Here is a 19,804-nt window from a genome sequence, read left to right as displayed (position 1 = left end):
GCGTCTGGACCAGATTTGCAACTATCGTAAATGGGCAGAACTTCAGTGAAATGATACTTATTCATATCAGCTCCAGATCTGTCCCAATCCTGCTATATGTTTCTAAATTGGGAAGAAGGGATTGTGGAAATCCCTGATATCTCAGGTGAATAATGGGGCTGTGCAGGGCAGAGCACATCCTAAAGTTCTTATTTTGGGAAAATCGTCCATTACAAATAAAGACCGATTTTCTATGAGGATTTCAGGACTGACTGTTTTCTCTCGTATTAAATGTATCCTAAACAGACTGTGGAAACAGAAATGTCTTAGAGCTTCAATTGTACTGGTTCTTGAGGAGGTCTAGGGAAGGAAAGATGCTTATCAGTCTATAAAAAGATAGAGTTCTATTGAAAATAAACTTTAAAAATATAATCATACAATTTTTGTTTCTTTGGTTATGCAGCTGCCTTGGGATCTGAGCTCCTGGTAAACACGTTAGCCTGTTAAAGGACATGATTCAGACTGTTCCAGATCCAGCAGCTCACATCAAGGTTAGTTTCCTGTTTATTGTGAGTCCTCAGATGTTTTGGGAGTGATAAAATTAAAGAATACGTATACCTACTGCAGATTTTCTTGCAAGTTTATAAATTGTGCTACTGCACAACACCGGCTCTTTTATTCCTCAGTATTTATATGCTATTGTCTGAGTCTGTCCTGACACCTGTGCGGATGTGCTTCTGAAGTATGTGGATATTTTGAGGATAATTTTTTTATGGATTGAAACCCCTTGATCATCCTTTAATGTTTGTTATGCTTGATAAAGTACACCTACCTGAAAGATACAGACTTCGTACGTCCCCAGTTCTGCTCCATGGAAGCCAATGCCAAACATTAAGTTTAACTGAAGAAGGAAAATGAGCATAATGCAAAAATTCAAACCCAAACAAGCATCCCTTTTAAAACATTCAGCACATAGTTTTACGTAAGACTGTAGATGTTGAACTGTGCTCTTGCCTTAAAAACAGCATGGTTTTGCTATGTTTCAGAAGGTGGTGTACTGTTTTTACTGTATTGTTACTATTATTATTACTATTACTATTACTATTGTTACTGTGTTTTTCTTATCCTTCACTGAAGACTAGGACCTGGCTAGACTTAGCAGGCATAGCTGATGATGTGTTGCTAAGAGCAAGGCATTTTGGAGTAGTGGACATAAACAACAGCATCTGAGCCTCACAGACTGACTGGTTTGGGGGACACTCTATTTCTGCCTCACTATTTCATCATCTAGAGGTTTTGTTTGGAAACGGTTTCCTGACTGCTTCTAGAGAAGAACAGTAATTCTCTTTTGCAAAACAAAAAGACACTTGTATAGCAATGTCTTAGGTGGGAAAAACCATCTGATCCTTATATACAAACAATAGGATGAAACTGCATGCTTTTCGTGCATGTGGATTTTGCCATCTGAAAATACTGCCAGTGTAATAAGATTGCTGTAATCAAATAAATAGATCAGCCATGCTAAGCAGGCTGCAAGTGAAAAGTTTGCTCTTACCCTTTCTGACTGCCTTCCTGTCTGTGTTTCTGTCTTCCTTGAAGTTATATTTTCTACAACTTCTTTCATGGAGTTTCTTCTTCCACTGCTGTCTACCAGTCAGCAGCTCTCTATAGAAAAGCTTCATTTTACAACTTATTTTTAACTGAACAAAAATGGAATATTATTTTAAACAACGCACTTTTCCTGTAAAAAGGTAGTGAATGAAAGAACGTCTCTATATACCTCCCTACAGCATTTTTGGATTGTGTTTAGATAGTAGGATGACTGGCAGTAGTATGACAGCTTGTCCCTTCCCTCTCTCCAAGTTTTCCAAAACCCAGCACTTTCACAGTCTTCTGGTCCTCAATTGTTTTTATGGAAAGAGAAGAAAAACATCCCCCGCCCCCCCAAGCAGACTTGTCTCAACATGTCTCATCACCTGGATTTCAACCAGTAAAACTTCAAAAAATTGAAGGGGATTTAGTACCTCTTCATGCTGTCTAAGTGTCCATGGCACCAGAAATAACATTAAGAAGAACTCAGTTTCATGCTTTTTGCCCAAACTGGTATCTGAGTAGGTTTTTTTAACTGTGGGAGTTAAAGTTTGAGAGGGCAAAGCTGGGTATGCATGCATCTTATTACGGGACATAAAAGAGAGCTGCATAAAAATCTCTGTAATGATGTGTTTAAGGGAACTTGTAGGAGCTTATTTTCAGCAGGACAGCATGCAGAAGTTACTGTTACATTGAAAAAGGGTGCAAGGAAGGCAATTACTTTAATACTGTGGGATAGGAAAGCTAGCCAGCTAGCCATCAAATCCTTTGCATTTCTGTTTATGTCATTAGGGTCTGCTTTGGTCTAAACACATTCTTCAGAAAGCTGCCACGGATGCTCTGTTCATTTAGACTTTAAAAGTGGACATAACTACATTCTTAAAAATAAACCATGAGAAAGTATAATGCATGGGACGTTGGAAAGACTATTTGGTGTGATGGTCTTTTCCATCTCCCATTGCTGTGGTGATGTAGAAGGGACAAATTGGGTTCATTACAGTCATCCTTTATATGGTTTTGTTTAATTAACTGTACTCTGTCAGGTAGTCACACAGTATTGTTTATTTTATTTTCTTGAATAAGCAGACACAACCTCATTCATGAAGATTTAGAGCTGTAACTTTGAAGATCACTTTCTAGGAAGTGTCTGAATTACTAAGATTTGACAGATTTTAAGATTTAAGTTTTCTGCCTGAATATGTGCAGAAAATTGTGAAAGATAAATGAATATGGCAATATGAATATTCGGAGATATCTTTTTTTGCAGAAAGGGTGATTTCATTTGCTTTATGTGAGTTTTTATGTGTGCTATTTTGAAATCAGCCTTTCCTGCTACCAGGAGTATATGTAACCAATCTCGCAGCTCTTGTGCTCCATTCCTGAATGAGAAATCGTAAAAGCCAGATTCCAGCACCCGGGCAGATCCTGTCCAATTTTGGTTATGTTTTAAAAGTCTTAATGTGTGTGTCCTCATTTTGTTTGGGCAGCTTCATTCCATAGCTACTAAGGATTAGGCTTTACATTTTTCAGCTTGAATGAAGCATCCATAATTGATATGGTGAACCTGTGTTCCTGTTGGTCCCTAATGCCTAATTTCACCTGAGTCATAGCCTTGTGTTTTGCCCAAGCATAAAGGAAAGAAACATTTGATGTGGACAAGAGAAAGGATGTATATGTTTGGACTTTTAGATCAAGTTCAGCAAAGTATGGGGAATTTTGACCCTAATCTTCGAGCAGTTCCACACAAGTTCAGTGCCTGTGAGAGGGCTGAAATGAAGTAAGACTACTCACATCGATAAAGTTGAGTGTACCCCCAAAGATTTGTGGGATCAGCACTCTAGTTTAATAAGGTTTGCTACTGCTAAAGGCTTAAAATAGCACCATTAGTTTGGATTAGTGGCAAACTGTAAAGAAAATAAGTATTGAATTTGTTTAAAGCAAGAAAAATTATTTTTTCTAAACAATATCCCTAATTAGAATGAAGAAATTATTTTTGGACAGTCATTTGGGCAGTTTTTGGTAGTTGAAAGGGTTTGGGTACAAGGTATTCAAATTTATACCAGGGTTTGTGTATTCCCTCACTCTTCCAGAATAGGTTTTCTTTCTGGTTTCTCAGAAGAAATGAAAGAATTACTCCGTAGCTGTTTCTGAAAATTACTCCTGAATTTAGCACTGATGTGCCTGGGCTATGAATTAGGCGGCACACGCACATTTCCATGTACAACACCCCATATTGTCATTGGAAGTATGACAAAACCTGATCCTAGAGCTCCTTTGTTGGCCAAATAATATGTTGGATTTCAAATTGTGGCAGTGTAGAGATGCTGCTGGATGAACCTAATCTATTGCATTATGGTTAAATTGGATTTTTTTAACTGGTATTATTCATTAAGGAGCATATTCTGGGTCTGATATAATCTGTTATTTTTCCTGGAATTGTAGATTCTCTAAATAGGATCCAAAACTTCGTTGTGCCGGGAGTTTTGTATGCACAAGGCAGTCCCTGCCTGAATAGGCAAGGGGGACAGAAGGGAAGAAGGACAGAATTACTATTATCCTCCAGGATAAGGAAGATAAAGCCAGGCTTTTCCTCCTACGTTTTTTTAGGGTCTTGACTAAGCTAGGAGCCTAGTCTTTGTGGATTCTTTGCATTGCTAAAGCACTTCTTTCATTGCTTATAAAAAGATATTTGGGCAGCTCAGCTAAAAGTGAGAGCATGCAAATCCGAGCCAAAGATACAAAGAGCTTTGCCCAAAGTCACATGTGAAACAAGCTAATGGCAGACACATTGCAGCCTAGTTGAGTAGGCGATCCATATGGAGTATGTAATACTACTGTATCACAGTGTGTCACCACTGGAGTCAATTTGATAACATACTCCTGTCCCCTCCAGAAAATATGGAATAACTGCTCCTGCTAATGAGCCAAACCTCCCACAGGTATGAATCGGTGATGACTCCACGGACGTATTGCCTGCAATGGCCTCTAGCTGCGAGACGGTGCCTTCATCCCCAGCGCACAGAGGCGAACAAGCTACTGTGGGTTATCTGGGCTGCAAACTCAGTGCCTGACAGCTGCTCCGGGATAACTGCTGCATGCAGGCTCTTGTCTCGTGGGTTACAAATGTCCCTCAGTGACAGATGTGAAAAAGCGTCGGTATCAGCAGTCCCCAAAGCTGCTGTTGCTGAGTAGCTGTAAGTCCCATCCCCTTTGCTTACCCCTCACTGTGTACTTCATTCGTTATTCTGGCAAAACTTTAAAAGCTCTGCCCCTGCTTTTGTACTGACAGGATAACACCACTGTTTCAATTTCACTATGCTTCTTACTAATTATGCTAGCTGGATCACAGTTGCTAAATCTTGTTTGAACAATAGCCGTGGTTTACTATGGGTTCTCGTAAAATAAAGGAGCTGAGTTTATCGTGAATGTGAGTGACAGTCCTCTGCACCAGTGCTCGTTCACCAAAACCCCAAACTGCCAGGCTTAAAATCTGGTGCATTATTTCCATCCTCTGTCAGCATACATGAGTTACCTGTAATAATGCCACAATTACTACTGTATTTTAATGGTAGAATCTCCTTATAAGCAGAAAGTGATTTACTTCTCAGAAGTTTAGAATTCTGGATCATAACCAAATGATTGCTGTAGAGTTTACATGAGTAAATGCTTCTTTTTTTCTTCTTTTTTTTTTTTTTCCTTGAACTCTACCTCTTCTCTCTGCCTGAGCAAATACCTCCTTGCTAAAGGAAAAGAGAGATAATGGCTTCTGTGTACTATAATTGATGAACTTTCAGCAATTCGGAGCAAATCCAAGATTGCTGCCAACAGCCAGATGGAAAACAGTGTTAATGACATGTTCAAAGAAAACTATGTTATTTTGATAGGGGATGGTCTAGAGACTTTAATCTCTATTGTTCTGGGGACTAATGGCATGGATAATTCCTTATGTGAGGCCATTTTTAAACAAAAATTATCTTTTTCATAAGCAGGAAAGAGCAAACTAAAGAGTACCAAATGCATTTTCAATGCTCTGCTTGATATATATGCTTTACACTAACCCTTTGTTATGTGGAGTCAGATGTGTTCAAATCTTATTTCTGCAGCCTGCCAGATGGTTAAAAGTCTGGACATTTCTACTGCTGATGGGTAGAAATCATAAAATGGATGGTCATGGAAACTAGAGCCAGGGTGGCAAGCTGAGGGTGAGGACAAGTTATGAGAAGAAGTTGGGAAGGACAGACAAGACAGGCTGGGACAAGGACAAAAAGGCTTTGGGGAAACTGGGAAAAAAGATTCCTCCCCTTCCTCCTCCTCCCCTCTGGAGCCTGGAGTGGGATGGAGGGCTCCCAAATTGCGGGCTTGTTTTGCTGCCTGTAAATCTCTCTCAAGCCTACTGACAAAGTAGGTGTCTCCTCCTTCTTAGGTCTTGGCCATCCCAGCAGATGGGGCCAGCAACTCCACCAGCCCAAGCGTCCACGCTGTGTTTCATGCCTGCAAGGCCATGCCTTTTGCGTGTGGCCGCAGTGAGAGCACTGAAAGAAAGGGATGCAAGAAAGTCTGCCTTGGGGATCTCCACCAGCATGGTGCTTGGGCAGCCTTGGGACTCTGAAAGGCTGCAACGACAGTCTCCTCCTTCCTTGACAAGTGGTTACAGAAACCACCTGCCCAGGACTATCCTTGCACAAATATGCAGTGCATGTGCTAAAGATGTGCAGAGATTATCTCCCATTGAGTCAGAGATTACTGTTTAATGTATATTGGATTTGCATTTTGCCTTGATCTAGCCACAGATATCCCAAGCAATGGGTCATCTTTAACCTTTCTTGAGAGATTATTCCCCATGGCTCATTATTGTGAAGCATTTCCTCCTATTCAGCCACCCTGCTCCGCTCTTTGACTAGCCTTTGTATATCTGCTCCGTACAGATCCAAACTCCTTAATTTCACACTGCTTTTGCTCCTCCTCACCTTCTTAAAGAGGAAGATTTATAGGGAGAGCTCAGGGGAGGTTGCCAAGCATCCCACAGCCTGTCCGCATTAGTTCTGGTCACAGTCTGTTTCAGGTGACGGGGGCCAGGCAGCCTTCCCCCCTCACCGCCGCAGCTGCATCCAGCCCTGCTTTCAGCCATACTCATTGCTTGGTCACGAATCACCACGTTGTTATCCTTCTGGTAACACCTCCTAGAGCTGGAACTCATACTCCAAGGGTTGTTGCTCCTGCAGTCCACAGACATGGCGAGATGCTTCCCTTGGGCTCGGTGATATGCTTCCCCTGCACATGATGCTCAAAAATTAATCTCTCTCTCACTCTCCCTCCTCTCTCGCTCTTCCCCTCCCCCCTTCATTTGGATGTCATATTGCATACTGGTACTTGCAACCACACTCCTTAAATCTGAAATCTTACTTCATTATTTCCTACCCATGTTCTAATCTCCTTAAGATTCTTTTGGACCATTTCAGCAGTCCTGTTGGTGTCCCAAAGTTGACTTTAGGGTGTAATATCTTTTGCTGATGTGTTGTTTAATCCCTTTCTTTAGATTATTAATACAGACATTACCTCATAAACAGTTTTGGGCATTTGATTAGATACCTTCCACCAACTAACTATTTTATCGTTTGCCGTTAAGTCTTTGCTTGCTATTCTGTAGGACATTTTGAGACTCTCAGTGTTCTTCCCCAAGCCAATTCCAATTCTTGCTGTGAAAAATATTTCTTCTTTGGCTCAAGCCAGTAGCCGGTATTTGGGTATTTCCAGGCATGTTTCATTAGAAAGAGAAACTGATTCTATATCATGAGCGTATTCTTGGTGTGATTTTGGGGTTTTATTGAAGATGTGCATCCTGTCCTTTTTGCCCTAGAAGAACAGAAAGGGTGACAGGACCACTGCTGTCTCCCTAAATTCTCATGTCTGTCTTGCCAGTGAGCCCTGTACCTAACAGGCTTTACAGTGTGCTCCCTTCACTACCAGGTCCTGCTCAGAAATACAGCTTTGTGCTGCCGAATAACCTGCAAAACCCAAATGTTACCCTCCAGATTTACAACATGGTTAAACTCAACTGATGTGGGTGAGTTTTACTGTATTACATCCCCTACATCCCTAGGCCGATGCTTCTGCTACTTCCAGTGTTGGGTTTTGGGTTTTTTTGTGACATGAAAGGGATCCGTTTCTTCTGCTACTGAGGCCTGAAAAGAATGTTTGTTGTGTGCATTATATATTTCATACTGTCTGTGATTACCTTGGATCAAAGATAAACTTGCTGGCAGTTATTATTACCTCCTTGCAGAGCAGCAAAAGTTTGGTGGGACACTGTAACCTGCTATTTCAAATTCAGCAAAGTAGCGCTCAAAAGAAGGTAGGTAGATAAATCTGTGGTGTGCTGCGAGCCTTCCAGGATGAGCTGACATGATTATTTGTCCATACTGCCTTGGTCATATATAGAAATTTTCCAGGGACCCAGAAACCTGGCAGATATCAGGGTTGTGAATAACGTGGGAGGAATCCTGGAAACGTGAGAAATCCCGTGTCCAGCATGGCCAGCCCGCAGGCTGAGCGCTGCCGGCGCTTCTTGCATAGGTGTCAGTAGGAGCATATTGCCGTACCTTGGCTTAAATCAGCCGTAATCTCTCTGCAGCAGAAATCCGAACACACACCAAACATTGTTGCTGCTGCCCCTAAGGGAACAGCTGGGAATAGGAGAGGGAGCTTTGTTCCCAAACGTCTAACCCTTTTTACTGCTGTGTCTTACGTTTTCTGTACTGTCACGGGGCACGGCGTTACAAACGGTAACGCTCACTTCGTGCCCTCCGGGCAGGGAAAACAAAGTAAGACAGGATAACTTTAAAATGGTAAATGATCAGGGAGAGCCTGAGGACGTGCTGGATGAGACACCTAACTTTAGCTGCTTTTGATTGGTATTTAGTTTAAGCAGTTTCTGAGTCCCCTCTTTAGAGAATGGGAAGAGACCTATATTAGGAAGGGTGAATTGTCCTTGGGAAGCACCTCTGTCTTTCCACTGTTTGCACAGAGACTCCAGAGTAGTTACATTAAGCACAGGGGGACTTGTAGGTGTCTGTTCATTAGATGGACGGAATCCCATCTTACATGGCATATCATCATTTAACACAGAGCTAGGGGTACACCCAAGCGTTTTCCCAGCAAGTTAGCTCCAAACCCAAAAGCAATATAATCACATCAAGATGCCATTTTATGCAAGTGTAGTAATCCTTTGGAAAGCAGGGAGTAGATGGCATGCTGCGCAGGAGCTGCCACGTCCTAAACCTGAATTAGTATCTCCTGGTGTCAGGGTGGGATGGAGATTTGCACGGCAGGACCAGAGGTGATGTCTGAAGACACTTGGGGCACAGTCCTCGCTGCCTTGTCAGTAGGAGACAGGCTGAGCTGCCTTCCTCCCAGCCTCCGAGCTTTCTTGCAAAGGGAGCTGCATAGGTGAGCAGTCAGGGACCCGTGGGGCCCTCCTGTAGGACCTCTCCATGGAGAAGATCTGGGGACAAGGGCTGCAGAGCACAGCGTGCTGCTTGGCGTGGACCCAGCGGGCACACGTGTCCGGGGCTGGGACAGCAGAGCTTCCCTGCCTGATGTTTAGACTAAGAGGCCCTCAAAATGAGCTCAGAATGAACAAAAAAACCGTTTGCAACTTGAAGTGGAGGCCAACTGAGAATTCAAATTCATTCAGTTAGAGAAACTAAGGGAAGCCACCTACTCCTTAGTTACAGTTTCAGAAAATCTTTCCAATTCTCTCCAAGTTGTCCCAGAACTGCAGCCAGTCAGCTAACGGCATGTGAGCCATTGCAGAGACGTGATTAACTCGAACAGAGGAAAATATACTTTCAGTTATTACATGCTAATAAAGCACAAACTAAACAAATTTAGGGAACAGAAGCAATTATATCATTAAACATTTAACTGCAAGATTGATTTTTAAATTGCTAATAATTCAAACTGAAGCGTGCACACAAAGAGGAAGAGGGAGGAACGTAATTTTAACAATTGAATCTAATCAGTGCCTCAGTTCAAACGCGGGGCTATAAACGTCAAAATACATAAGATCTCATGCAAGAACAGAAATGGAACCAGAATGGATGAGCATTCCTCACTTGACCAGATTCCTCTAATTGGGAGGAAGTTAAACACATGGAGTGGGGGAACTTTGTGAGCTGGGTTATCTCCAGAGTTCTCTTCAGATACCAGTCTATGTTCCCGAACAGCCTTCCAAAATCGGCAGGACGCAGTGAACTGAGGCACAAATTGCAGGCTTGGCCTCGTGCTTGGATGATCCCTTCCACGTTCTGCTGCATTCGCCTGCAAAGGAAGATAAAGCTGGACCCTTACGGAATCAGAAGGGGGCTGTTGTGAGGGATGGCTCCCCACGGAAGGAGTGGAGATATTTTCCTCCTCATCTGAAAAAAACCTGTTTTCTGTTGTTCTTTGAATTGCATTGGAAGGAAGGGAGAGACTGCCCTGGGCTGCAGCGGAAGGTGGGTTTGATGAAGATCAGTGCTCTTGGGGTGCAGCAGGGTGGGACGTCCTCTCGGCTGCAGGGTTGTATTTGTTTTCATAGCTTATGGCAGGGCTGCTCCCTTTGAAAAAGTATAAATCTTAATCAAATAAAACTGATGCGCTGCCATATTTACCCATCTCACTGGTTGTCCTACATCATGTTTTAGCATATAAGTTACATGACAGAGTTATCCAGGGGTTGCCAGCTGACACAGAAACAAACCCTCATGTTAAATTGCCTGCAGATGTCCTCTTCCAACTCCTGTAAGGAACTTCTACCAGTTCTCTCTTTTTTTTTTTTTTTTTTTTGTATGTGTGTGTGTGTTAAATAAAAGCAGCAGAAGAGGGGGAAAACAATCTCAGTTGAATCTCTGTGCTAGTACCTCTGTTTGCAGGACAGGAAGCCTTAAGAAGACAATGCAATTTGTAGGCAAGGGCAACAAAAAGCCCTATAAGGATTTCCAAAAACTTTAGTGGACCAAATGAGTCGCGGTTATTTTTAAGACTGGAGCTGACTGAATAATGCCAAATCTCATGCTGCCAAGGTGGGCTTTTCAGGAGATTCAGACTTGAGGAGGTGAGAAGATCTTTATGTTCTGTTGGCTGCAATTTATTTGATACTAGAATTCATGGCTTAGAGTTTTGACTAGACATTCCTTTTGTTTTGATATTGATCTAAAGAAATCAGGATTTTATCTGATGGACTTAACTTCTTGTTCTGTTTGGCAGAAATCTCCAAGTAAGATTGTGACATTCTTGAAAACATTCACTGTTTACATTTACATAATTAGGAAATTTTGTTTTGTTTTTCTTTTCATTGTATCGATTTACTGAAGTTTGTGAACTTTTTGCTTGGCTGTCTCCCTTGGTTGGGGAAATCACAGAATGTTGTTTCTTTTTCCTGGCTGGAGGAGTATGGGCTATTTATGAGTAGTTTTAAAATACGCTTTCTGTGAGTGCTTACATGTTCCTCTTTGCAATGTGATATTTCTGGATGGTCAGTCTAGCCAAAAGCAATTGCAAAAGGTTAGTGGAGAGCAGAGCTCCCATTTAGACACCTACGTGAAACACTGTCCCTTCAAAAGCTGTGAGTGCCAAACAACTCCCACTTGGAACAATGGAAGCTGGTGAGAGCCAACAGCTTCCGAAAATCTGGCCTCACACAGCTTCAAAAGAGATTGATTAGCAAGTCCAGCAAACTGGGATGGTTTTTTTCTGTACTTGCTTAGCTCTGCATGGAGAATATTATCTGCCCTTGAAGTATGCTCAGCAGTTGCAGGTGATGGACTAAGAGGAAGGTTCCTCCTGGGAAGGTGGAGTTCCAGGTGGGTCAGTAGGCAGGTAGGCTTGGTGGGCAGGCAGGTTTTTGCCAGGTTTGCGTCAGGAGAGCTTTGCCAGGAGCATTGAACTTTGCTAGGCAGGTAGAAGGAAAGCCCTGGAGAGCTACCTCTGTAACTCCCCCGCGTGGATCTTTTTTCAGTAAGAAAACAAAAGTACTTTTTCCCAGTTGTCTTAAACTGCTTCGGAAGTGACATAAACAAAACCAGAAAAGGCCTCTCTGACATTACTGAAATAGGGATGTCCAGATGGGAAATTATAGTAATATAACTCTTGCATTCTAACTTCACGTCCTCTGTAACTTCCATGTGTGGGCAAAGGAGATAAATTTGCTCTTTGGAGCTACACATGCGCTTCTTTCTTTTGATTAAGCCTGAAACACTTTTCTCTTTCTGCCTGTGATGATGGAGTGAGGTCTGCAGGAAAAGTAGGATTAGAAATTAATGTTTTGGGAGCTTTGTTACTAAACTAAGTTATCTTTGTGGCTTTCTGAAATGTTTTTTTAATTCTATGTGTCACAAATCACAAGTGATTTTTTCAGTTAAGCAAGCCTTTCAAATACAAGAACAATAGGACTGTGATAATACGAGGAAAGAGTAATTCTGAAAACCAAATAATGAGTTTCGGTTATTGTTGTTTTTAAACATGGTAAACAGGTTGGGGACCAATATGCTTGCAAATGACCTAAGTCTTCCTTTCCAGTGGTAATCCGTATTCTTTTGAAAAGCTAATAAAAGTGGTGTATGAAAGAAATTCCTGGGGCGCTGCAGAACTCACCCTCCTAGGGAGCGAGCCAGATGTGCCGGTTAATAACCTAGCAAGCATTCAAAGCCAGGGCAGTAACCGCTTGGTATCACCTAAGCCAGACGTTCTGTGTCGGTGCAAGGCAATATTGCATACTGGTCACATTCGCAGCAGAGAGCTGGAAGACATGTGCAGTCTTATTAAAGGAAGAAAAAAGAAAGAAAAAAAAAACAACAAAAAAGAAAAGAAAAGGAGGGGACAGGGAGAAAGAGAGGGAGACAATGTGTCTGTCCTGAGAAGCAGCAAAGTAGCAGACACACTCCTCCACATGTGCATTAGTCTGTCAGCCTGGATTCTGTTATCCAGATGTTGGGATGGATCCTATGGCAGGCACCACGAAGGAAAAGGCTTTTAAAAGAAATCATATTTCAGTGGTGAAATTAACGTTACCAGATTTTTCAAATGCAATCACTAGTGTAATTTTTCAGAATGCTTTAGTAAAATAACAAATCCTAGATTTAATGCTTTTTACAGACTTATTTGGCAATGCCTCTTCCAAACACAAATGTCGATTGCTTTTAGAACCAAGATGCCTTAGAGTAAACAGCACGTTAAAGTTGTTCTCAAACCAGTCCTACCGAACTGAAAAGTCCAATGGGCTTTTCTCAAGGGCCCCCCCCCCCCCCCAGCATCAAACCCTTTGAGAGCTTCGGCCATTGCATCAAAACGGTGCTTATGCATAATAAAACCATATATATTTGCAGTGGCAATCAGAATACATCAGTATCAAACAAGATTTTTAAAAAATCCCAAATTTACTTTCCCAGGCGGAGCAGAAAAATAAATTACTTATGGCATTTATGGTATATTTGTAACTTGAAACTGATGGGTTCATGTTACTGGGCATAATGTGTGCGGCATATAAACAAACACTGCACAAAAAGACAAGTCCCAGCTTTGTCTCTCTGACACTTTGCCTCTGTGACCGGGATCCCACAACCAACGCCACATGTGTATTTCTGCTGAGCTCGTGTTTATGTTGAGCTCGGCTCAGCCCTGTGCTGATCTTGCCCACGCGTGGCAGGATCAGGGTGTCCGATGGGAAAATGGGGTGCGGTGATAGGAGACGATGTGCATGCCCGACCGGCCACGGTCATCACAAGGGGAAAGGGAGAGCATCTGTGAATAAACATTTATTTGAATGTGTTAAACAATGTGGTTGTTGTTCTTGCCTGTAAATTTTTCATGAGGCCTCAGGAATGCAACATTTACGTAAAAAGATGGTGATATGCAAATGTTACTAAACCTCATATTCGTGACTGATAAGGAGTCAGTGCTTTCAGCTATCGCAGAAAGCAGAAGGTGGATACGTGGAAACTCGAAGAGTGGATTTGTGATTATGTTGCAAATAGAAACAAGGCAATTTTATATCAATATTAGTATGGTGCACTTTGGAAGCAGTCTGGATGTTTTCATACATAATTATGGCTTCAGTAAAAATGTGCATTTATACAGACAGCTGGTGTGTCTTTTCCCATGTTGGAATAGTATCAGCTGAGTAGATCTTGCGAGAAATCTCAGTTTGTAGTTTTGGTAAAAGCAAGACTCACAGATGCAGATTTCTTTGTGGCATTTCACTGTTGGATACGATCTTGACTCTGCTGTGAATCTCAAAAGTTAGTGGACCTCTGCAGTTCATTCTTGCATCTGTCGCACAAAGCACGTGGGGATGTGCAGCACCACCTAACCAGGGTGAAAAAAATGTACTGTTTTCCTTCTTGATGCAGCCAGGATGTAGCTCTGGGTGCCTGATGGAGATAACCAAGCCGGTCGAGGATGAGCCAGCTTTGGTGCTGCCCGCAGCAGAGGCTCCCTGGCACGGTGCTGCCGACTCGCCAGCTCGCCCTGCTCGGCAGCCACGCTGTTCGGATTCAGCATCCCCTCCTACCCCGGGAAAGGGGAGGAAGGGGTCCGTGGCTGCCTGCCCCTGCCCTGCGGGGCCTCGAGGAGCCGTGTGTTATCTCAGACACCCATTAACCTCGCAGTCTACCCTCAGTGCTGAGCGCACGCCTCAGACGGGGCTGGGCTGAGAGCTGACGGGGCTCCGTGGGCGAGAGCTTTCCAGGCGAAGCAGCCCGTCATCGCACACTGCAGTTTGTCAGAACGAGAGCCTTGGAGCCAGCGGGGTGTGATTCATCTGTCCCGGCAAGGTCTCTGAGGCAATCTGACATTATTCGGACTGATATCATTAATTAATGAGGGCTGAATGTTATTCTTAGACACTGGAGTGAGTATTGGGTAGAGAAGCCTATGAAAGGGCTCTTTGATTTTGGAAAATTCCTATGGCACTGTCAAATTTGCTAACAAAATTAAATCATCTGCCAACTTTCCAAGTTAAGGAGCACATCCCTTCTGGAGGCTTGACTGAGTCTCCTCAGTGCCTCCTTGGGATCAAGGGATTACTTGATTTATATTAATGCCAAATGAAAATGATAGATAGCCTCCAAAACCCAGTCATATTAAATCCATCAGGCGGGCTTTGGAGAAATCGTTTTTGTTTGTTTGCTTCAGCACAGATTAGATCCTCCTCCACCTTTGTTTGGTTTAATGCGCTCAAGGTGGAAGCCAGCCAAAAACCAGAGTTTTAGTGCAGCCTGGGAGCTGGTCACCGGGTTGTGCCTGGGCTCTGCCCCTCCGCCGGGGTCACCCGCAGCCCCCCGCAACGGGAGCTGTGCATGCACCCATGGCACACTCAAACGAACCCCTGATTTAACGATGTTTGGGTCTGGTATTGAAAAGCATCAGCTTGTGCTACAAAGCAGATGAAGAGATCAGCTCGCCCTGCTCCTGGCGCTGGCGTCCCAGGAGCTGGCGCTGCTCTTCCCTCCCCCTGACCCTTTTCCTCCCCAGAGCCGCCGCTTGTCCTGGTGCCGGCTGGCCGCCCGCTGCACGGACCCTGCAGGTGTCCAGAATTAGCAAAGCCTTTGCAGGCCTCTGGCGGCAGATATATAAATATAATGCTGTCATTCCTTTAAAACCCCAACCCTGGCAGGGCCGGGAACGCGGGAAGCGCGGTGCACGTGTGGGCCGGCTGGCCATCACACATGGATCCCGTTGCAGCCCTAAGAACGCTGGGGCGGGGGGAGAAGGGCAAGGGGGCTGCCAGCAGGTCAGACACCACCACCCCCCCCCCCCCCCCCCAGTTTGTCTGTCTCTGAGCTGCTCTTGGTCTTCGTGTAAACAGAGAGGTTCCCAAGCACGGCCGGTTCCTCGGTTTGCTGTTGCTGCCTTGTTTTTTGGGCAAGGAGATGGTATGCATGGCCAGCTGGTCTGCTCGGGCAGCAGGAGCTTGCCAAGTAATTGCTTTGTGGTTAAACTTTACGTGCATGTTATCTGAGGTAGGCACTTTTGGGATGATACGCATATACTGATGTTTATCACATCACCAAATGCTCATCTGCAGCGTGGGTCAGGTTTGTCTTTCAGCTGTAGCGCGTTGTCCGCAGGGCAGCTGCTGCAATACGTGTGCATGTACACACACACCCCCCCCCCAAACACACACACACTCTCCCCCCCTCCCAAACACACCAATCCCTGAGAGCAGACCAGCAGCCACCTTAGCTGAGTAAAGCACATGAATGCTTACCATTTGGGGAAAAAAACCAACCCAAATCTGTTATAGATTGTGCTAATTATAAAGAGGTTTGACGTGGTACCATCCGCTCAGCAGCAGAAAGACCTGAGTTACTTGAATCCCCCGTTTGGTTTGGTGTGGCTTGTGTCCACGAACCGGGCTGTAATCTGTAATTCTGGCTGCTGGAGTGGGGAATTTTTTAGGGATGTGTGTGTGACTTACTTTAGATATCTGCTCTAGAGGCACCCTTAAAGCATTTTGCTTCCATTGCCAGGATCAACAGACGAGGTGCTGGAACAAACTGATAAATTAAATAGCAACAAGTTACCCAGACCTGATGGTATTAATCCAGTAGTTGTGAAAGGCCAGAAGAATGAAGTGCCTGAGCTGCTCACAACAGAAATGTAGGGACCTAAGGGAAGCAGAGAACTTGGGAGTGACAGTCTTTGTACTTACTTTTAAAAACAAACATGAGAGCGGTGCTGGGAAGCACCTCTGAGCCTTACTGCAGGGCAAAAATAACACCTAACTAGTTGCAATAATAAACAATGGCAAAGTTATAACTACACCTCCTACATCAATGATATGAAAGAGATGAAGTGGGATGTTATTTTCCAAAGGAAAATTGGAAGTTTTTGTTGTACCACAATTTTTAGAACGCACAAAAAAGCAGATTTGGAAGAACAGGTTAATTTTTTTTAAAAGACTCAAGCAGCTTTCTTGTGAAGGGAAAAAGTGACATTCAGTCACCCATTAAAAATGGATGGGAAAGAGAAAATGAGAAAATAATAGTAAACATTCAGTTTTTAGCCTGGCACCCAAGATCAGCAGCAGGGTGTCTCAAATTGCATCCTAAATCTGGCGCTGTTTAATACTTTAGTAATGAGCTGGAAAACAGGAAGTGAGGCCCCAATCAGATTGGGGATGATATGCATGTTCCTATATTTTTTAGGTTATTCAAGACAAGCTGAAAGAAATACAGAATGTTTCACCAAGCCAAGTAGAAAGCACTGTGCTATGACAAATCGATATGAAAATGCATATGAAAAAGTAATGTAGGTAGGAAAAAAAAAAGTGCCATTGAATAACTATCATGCGATTAAATATACTGAATACCGCTTTTGAGACACACTACATTAATCTTCTTCCATGCTGAAAACCGGTCTCCTACTCTTTTATCAGTTTCTAATTTATGGTGAAATACAAACCTGCATCTTAAGACAACTGTTCCTCTTTGATAACTTTCTTAAAGTTATTCTGCAGAGCGTCCTGAGCTTCTGGTACACTTGTATTCTGTCTGGACCAACCAGTGATCCATGTGGTGCAGTGGCTGACAAATGGCAGTGATGGTAATTAATACCATAATCAGCTGTTGTAGCTGCTATGATGGGCCTCTGTGCTTGCGACTGAGCATGGTGGCTGGGGTGGATACAGGATTAATGTGTGTCCTGGTGCTGCTTCTCCACAGAACCATTCTTAGTGCTGCTCCTGTTGGTTTTGGTATGGAGTTTGGTATCTGTATTTTTTTGAGATACTTCTATAAAACATTTTTAGCTGGCTTACATTTACTGACTCTTGCAGTATAGAAGTGTTCATTTTTCAACTTGTGTTAAGAGAGGTGAGAGAAGTTAAGTGATTTCAGGAGTAGAAAAATGGAATATGAAAAAGGAATACAGAAGAGTTGGTGCTCAGTGACGTATCAGAAACCTGCTCTATAACTCTCCCCTGGCCAAGGAAATCTCACTTGTTCTGAGACTGTAACGCAAAAGGCCCCTGGCCGTATTGTCAAGTGGTGTCCTTGGAAAAATGCTGTTAGTGAGCCTCAAGGTTATCTGTGGCCCCTGCAAGATGCTGTGTTATTCTGTGAAGTTTCTACTCGGGCATCACATCTGCATTAGCATGAGGATTGCGCACGGGGATGGGACTGTGGGACCTGATGGCTGGTGACCCCTTTTTGCCCAGGAGAATGGTACGGAGCAGGAGGAAGCCGGGTGAGCATCCTTCCCGCCATGTCAGTGCCTTCAGGTGTGGCTTCGAACGTCCACTTGCGAGGTGAGAGAATAGTTTGGTCCCAATCCCTCTAGGAAGCCTTCTCCTTTCCAGAGGAATCTACCAAGTTAATAGCCATGTGTGGGTGTAACCTGGGGTGTGGTCAACATCTTGTTTTTTGGAACCTGGATTAAAACCACTGCTAAATAACCACCTATCTGCTGGTGACGACTTCTGGTTGTTCCCAAGCCGAGCTGGATTTAAAATGGTAATGTGGATGACCCAATTCCTATTTACAGTTTCCTCAGCTCTCTCATGCCCCCAGATACATCTTTACTTGGGAAACTACGTAAAGCAGCTGCCATGTACTTCGTTCAGAGTTTCCATTAGTATCAGCTCGTGCAGAGGGTGCCAAGTCCAGTTCTCACTTATGTCAGTGAGACCTCAGGGCTCTTTGAGTTCCTTCAGAGCAGGGAGCTGGTGTGCCTGGCACTGGCTGCCCACTGCCACCCATTTTGTAGGAAGCGTTTTCTGCCTTACCATCCCCCATTATTTCTGCCTCCCTGACCATCTCCCGTTATTTCTGCCTCCCTGATGTCCTGCAGGTAAGGCCTATGAAACCCTCCTCTGACTTAGATGCCATTTCTCCATTACTTTATGTCACTAGGGTCAAGATTCATCTCACCTAACTTTGTCTGAAAGCTAAACCTGTCTTCAGAGCTAATGGAAATAGAGGCATATCCAGAGAGTATTTAATCACATTTTAAAATAGATTTCAAAGGAGCCTAGGCAACTCTTTCAGCCTAGATGTCAAGCTTTGGGCAGCTAAAGTAAGGTAAAGATAATCTCGCTAAAGGATTTGCATACATTGCTGCTTCTCGATTCTGTAGCGGAAAGTTGCATTCGCAGGCTTGAAAAGTCTCATTAAACTTTTAAAAGAAAAATCACATGCCAACTTTATAACAATGGATCAGATGGGAAAAAAGTTCTACCAAATATGTTTCGAGCTGCTATCTTAGGTAGTTTTAGTACTCAGTTAAAGGTAGCAGAAATACAGGGATTAGCAATTTGGATTTACAAATTCTACATTTTTTTTAATGGTTTCTGTGGGGGGTAGGAGGGCAAAAGTCATTCATGGCCTCATGGAACTGTGACTTTTTAAAGTTTTGTAACTCAGTTTTTTATGTTAATTTTCCTTTCACCAACACTTGCAGGATTACACATAATTTCAGAATTATATTTAATCTTGTCTCTTTTGGAGTTTGGTGAAATATTTTGCTTTCATGCTTTGTGTTTGCTTGGCTCTGACTAAAAATTAAATACATGCTAATCTTTATTCTTTCCCTGCTCCAGAATGAGGTTATTTTAAAATGGGTTCAAACATACAACCCTGTTATCCAAGTCGATGGTATCATTCCTAGCTAGGATCCCTGTGTCTCTCACAGATTTTAGCTTTTGCTGACAAGGAGGCACAGCATTCCCGGCTATTTGCACCATATGGTGAATAACTGCAGCTTTTATCATGAAGGAATCCCCAAGTGCTTTTCAAACTATTTTTATAGGAGTCACTTCACTCATCACTGAAACAGAGGCAGTGCTGGGGTAAAACATGGCAACCATTCAGTGGTAACCAGAGTCTGCAGCATTTCTGAAAACCTGGGACCCTTTTGCACAATGTCAGTATTTTTTATGATATTGGTCGTGGGAGGCTAGGTCCTCAGTATAAATAAATTAATGTTTTGCTTTCACTGGTGTCTGCAGAGTTGCTGTGATTTCTACCCATGGCAAAACTGGTCCTGCCCAAGTACTTTTCCCTCTCTGAAGCCTTGATTATATAAAAGCCACTTTTGTCTGATTTCCCATTGGTAAATCTTGAAGCAGCTGTCAGAGGAAGCATCTGACGTTGTTGGAGAGGACACCAGCACTGCCCCTTGCCGTCCTCACCCCTGCTGCTCCCTGATCTCCCCGAGCCTTTCCCAGAGCCATGAGCTGCCATCGGTGCAGACCCTGCAC

The 19,804-nt window shown here is 43.4% G+C and overlaps 1 protein-coding gene across 6 annotated transcripts in view; it reads left to right on the top strand.

The window, feature by feature from the left end:
- The window catches only part of ERG (ETS transcription factor ERG), a 152,296-nt gene that overhangs the window by 41,475 nt on the left and 91,017 nt on the right, over positions 1–19,804 (top strand). For 4 of the 6 annotated variants that reach the window (XM_075772010.1, XM_075772029.1, XM_075772000.1 and 1 more), the window contains one exon: positions 443–530. The exons of 1 other annotated variant lie outside the window; for it this stretch is intronic. In XM_075772010.1, the coding sequence (XP_075628125.1) occupies positions 492–530 (39 nt within the window). In that variant the 5' untranslated portion in view covers positions 443–491. Of the gene's footprint in view, positions 1–442; positions 531–16,754; positions 16,858–19,804 lie in introns of those variants that run through there. One more of the 6 variants, XM_075772046.1, reaches the window with a different exon arrangement.

This window comes from Balearica regulorum, chromosome 1 (genome assembly GCF_011004875.1).
Source record: "Balearica regulorum gibbericeps isolate bBalReg1 chromosome 1, bBalReg1.pri, whole genome shotgun sequence".
Taxonomy (NCBI): Eukaryota; Metazoa; Chordata; class Aves; order Gruiformes; family Gruidae; genus Balearica; species Balearica regulorum.
The sequence above is the reverse complement of the archived record's forward strand: the minus strand, read 5'-3'. Positions and strand labels throughout refer to the sequence as shown.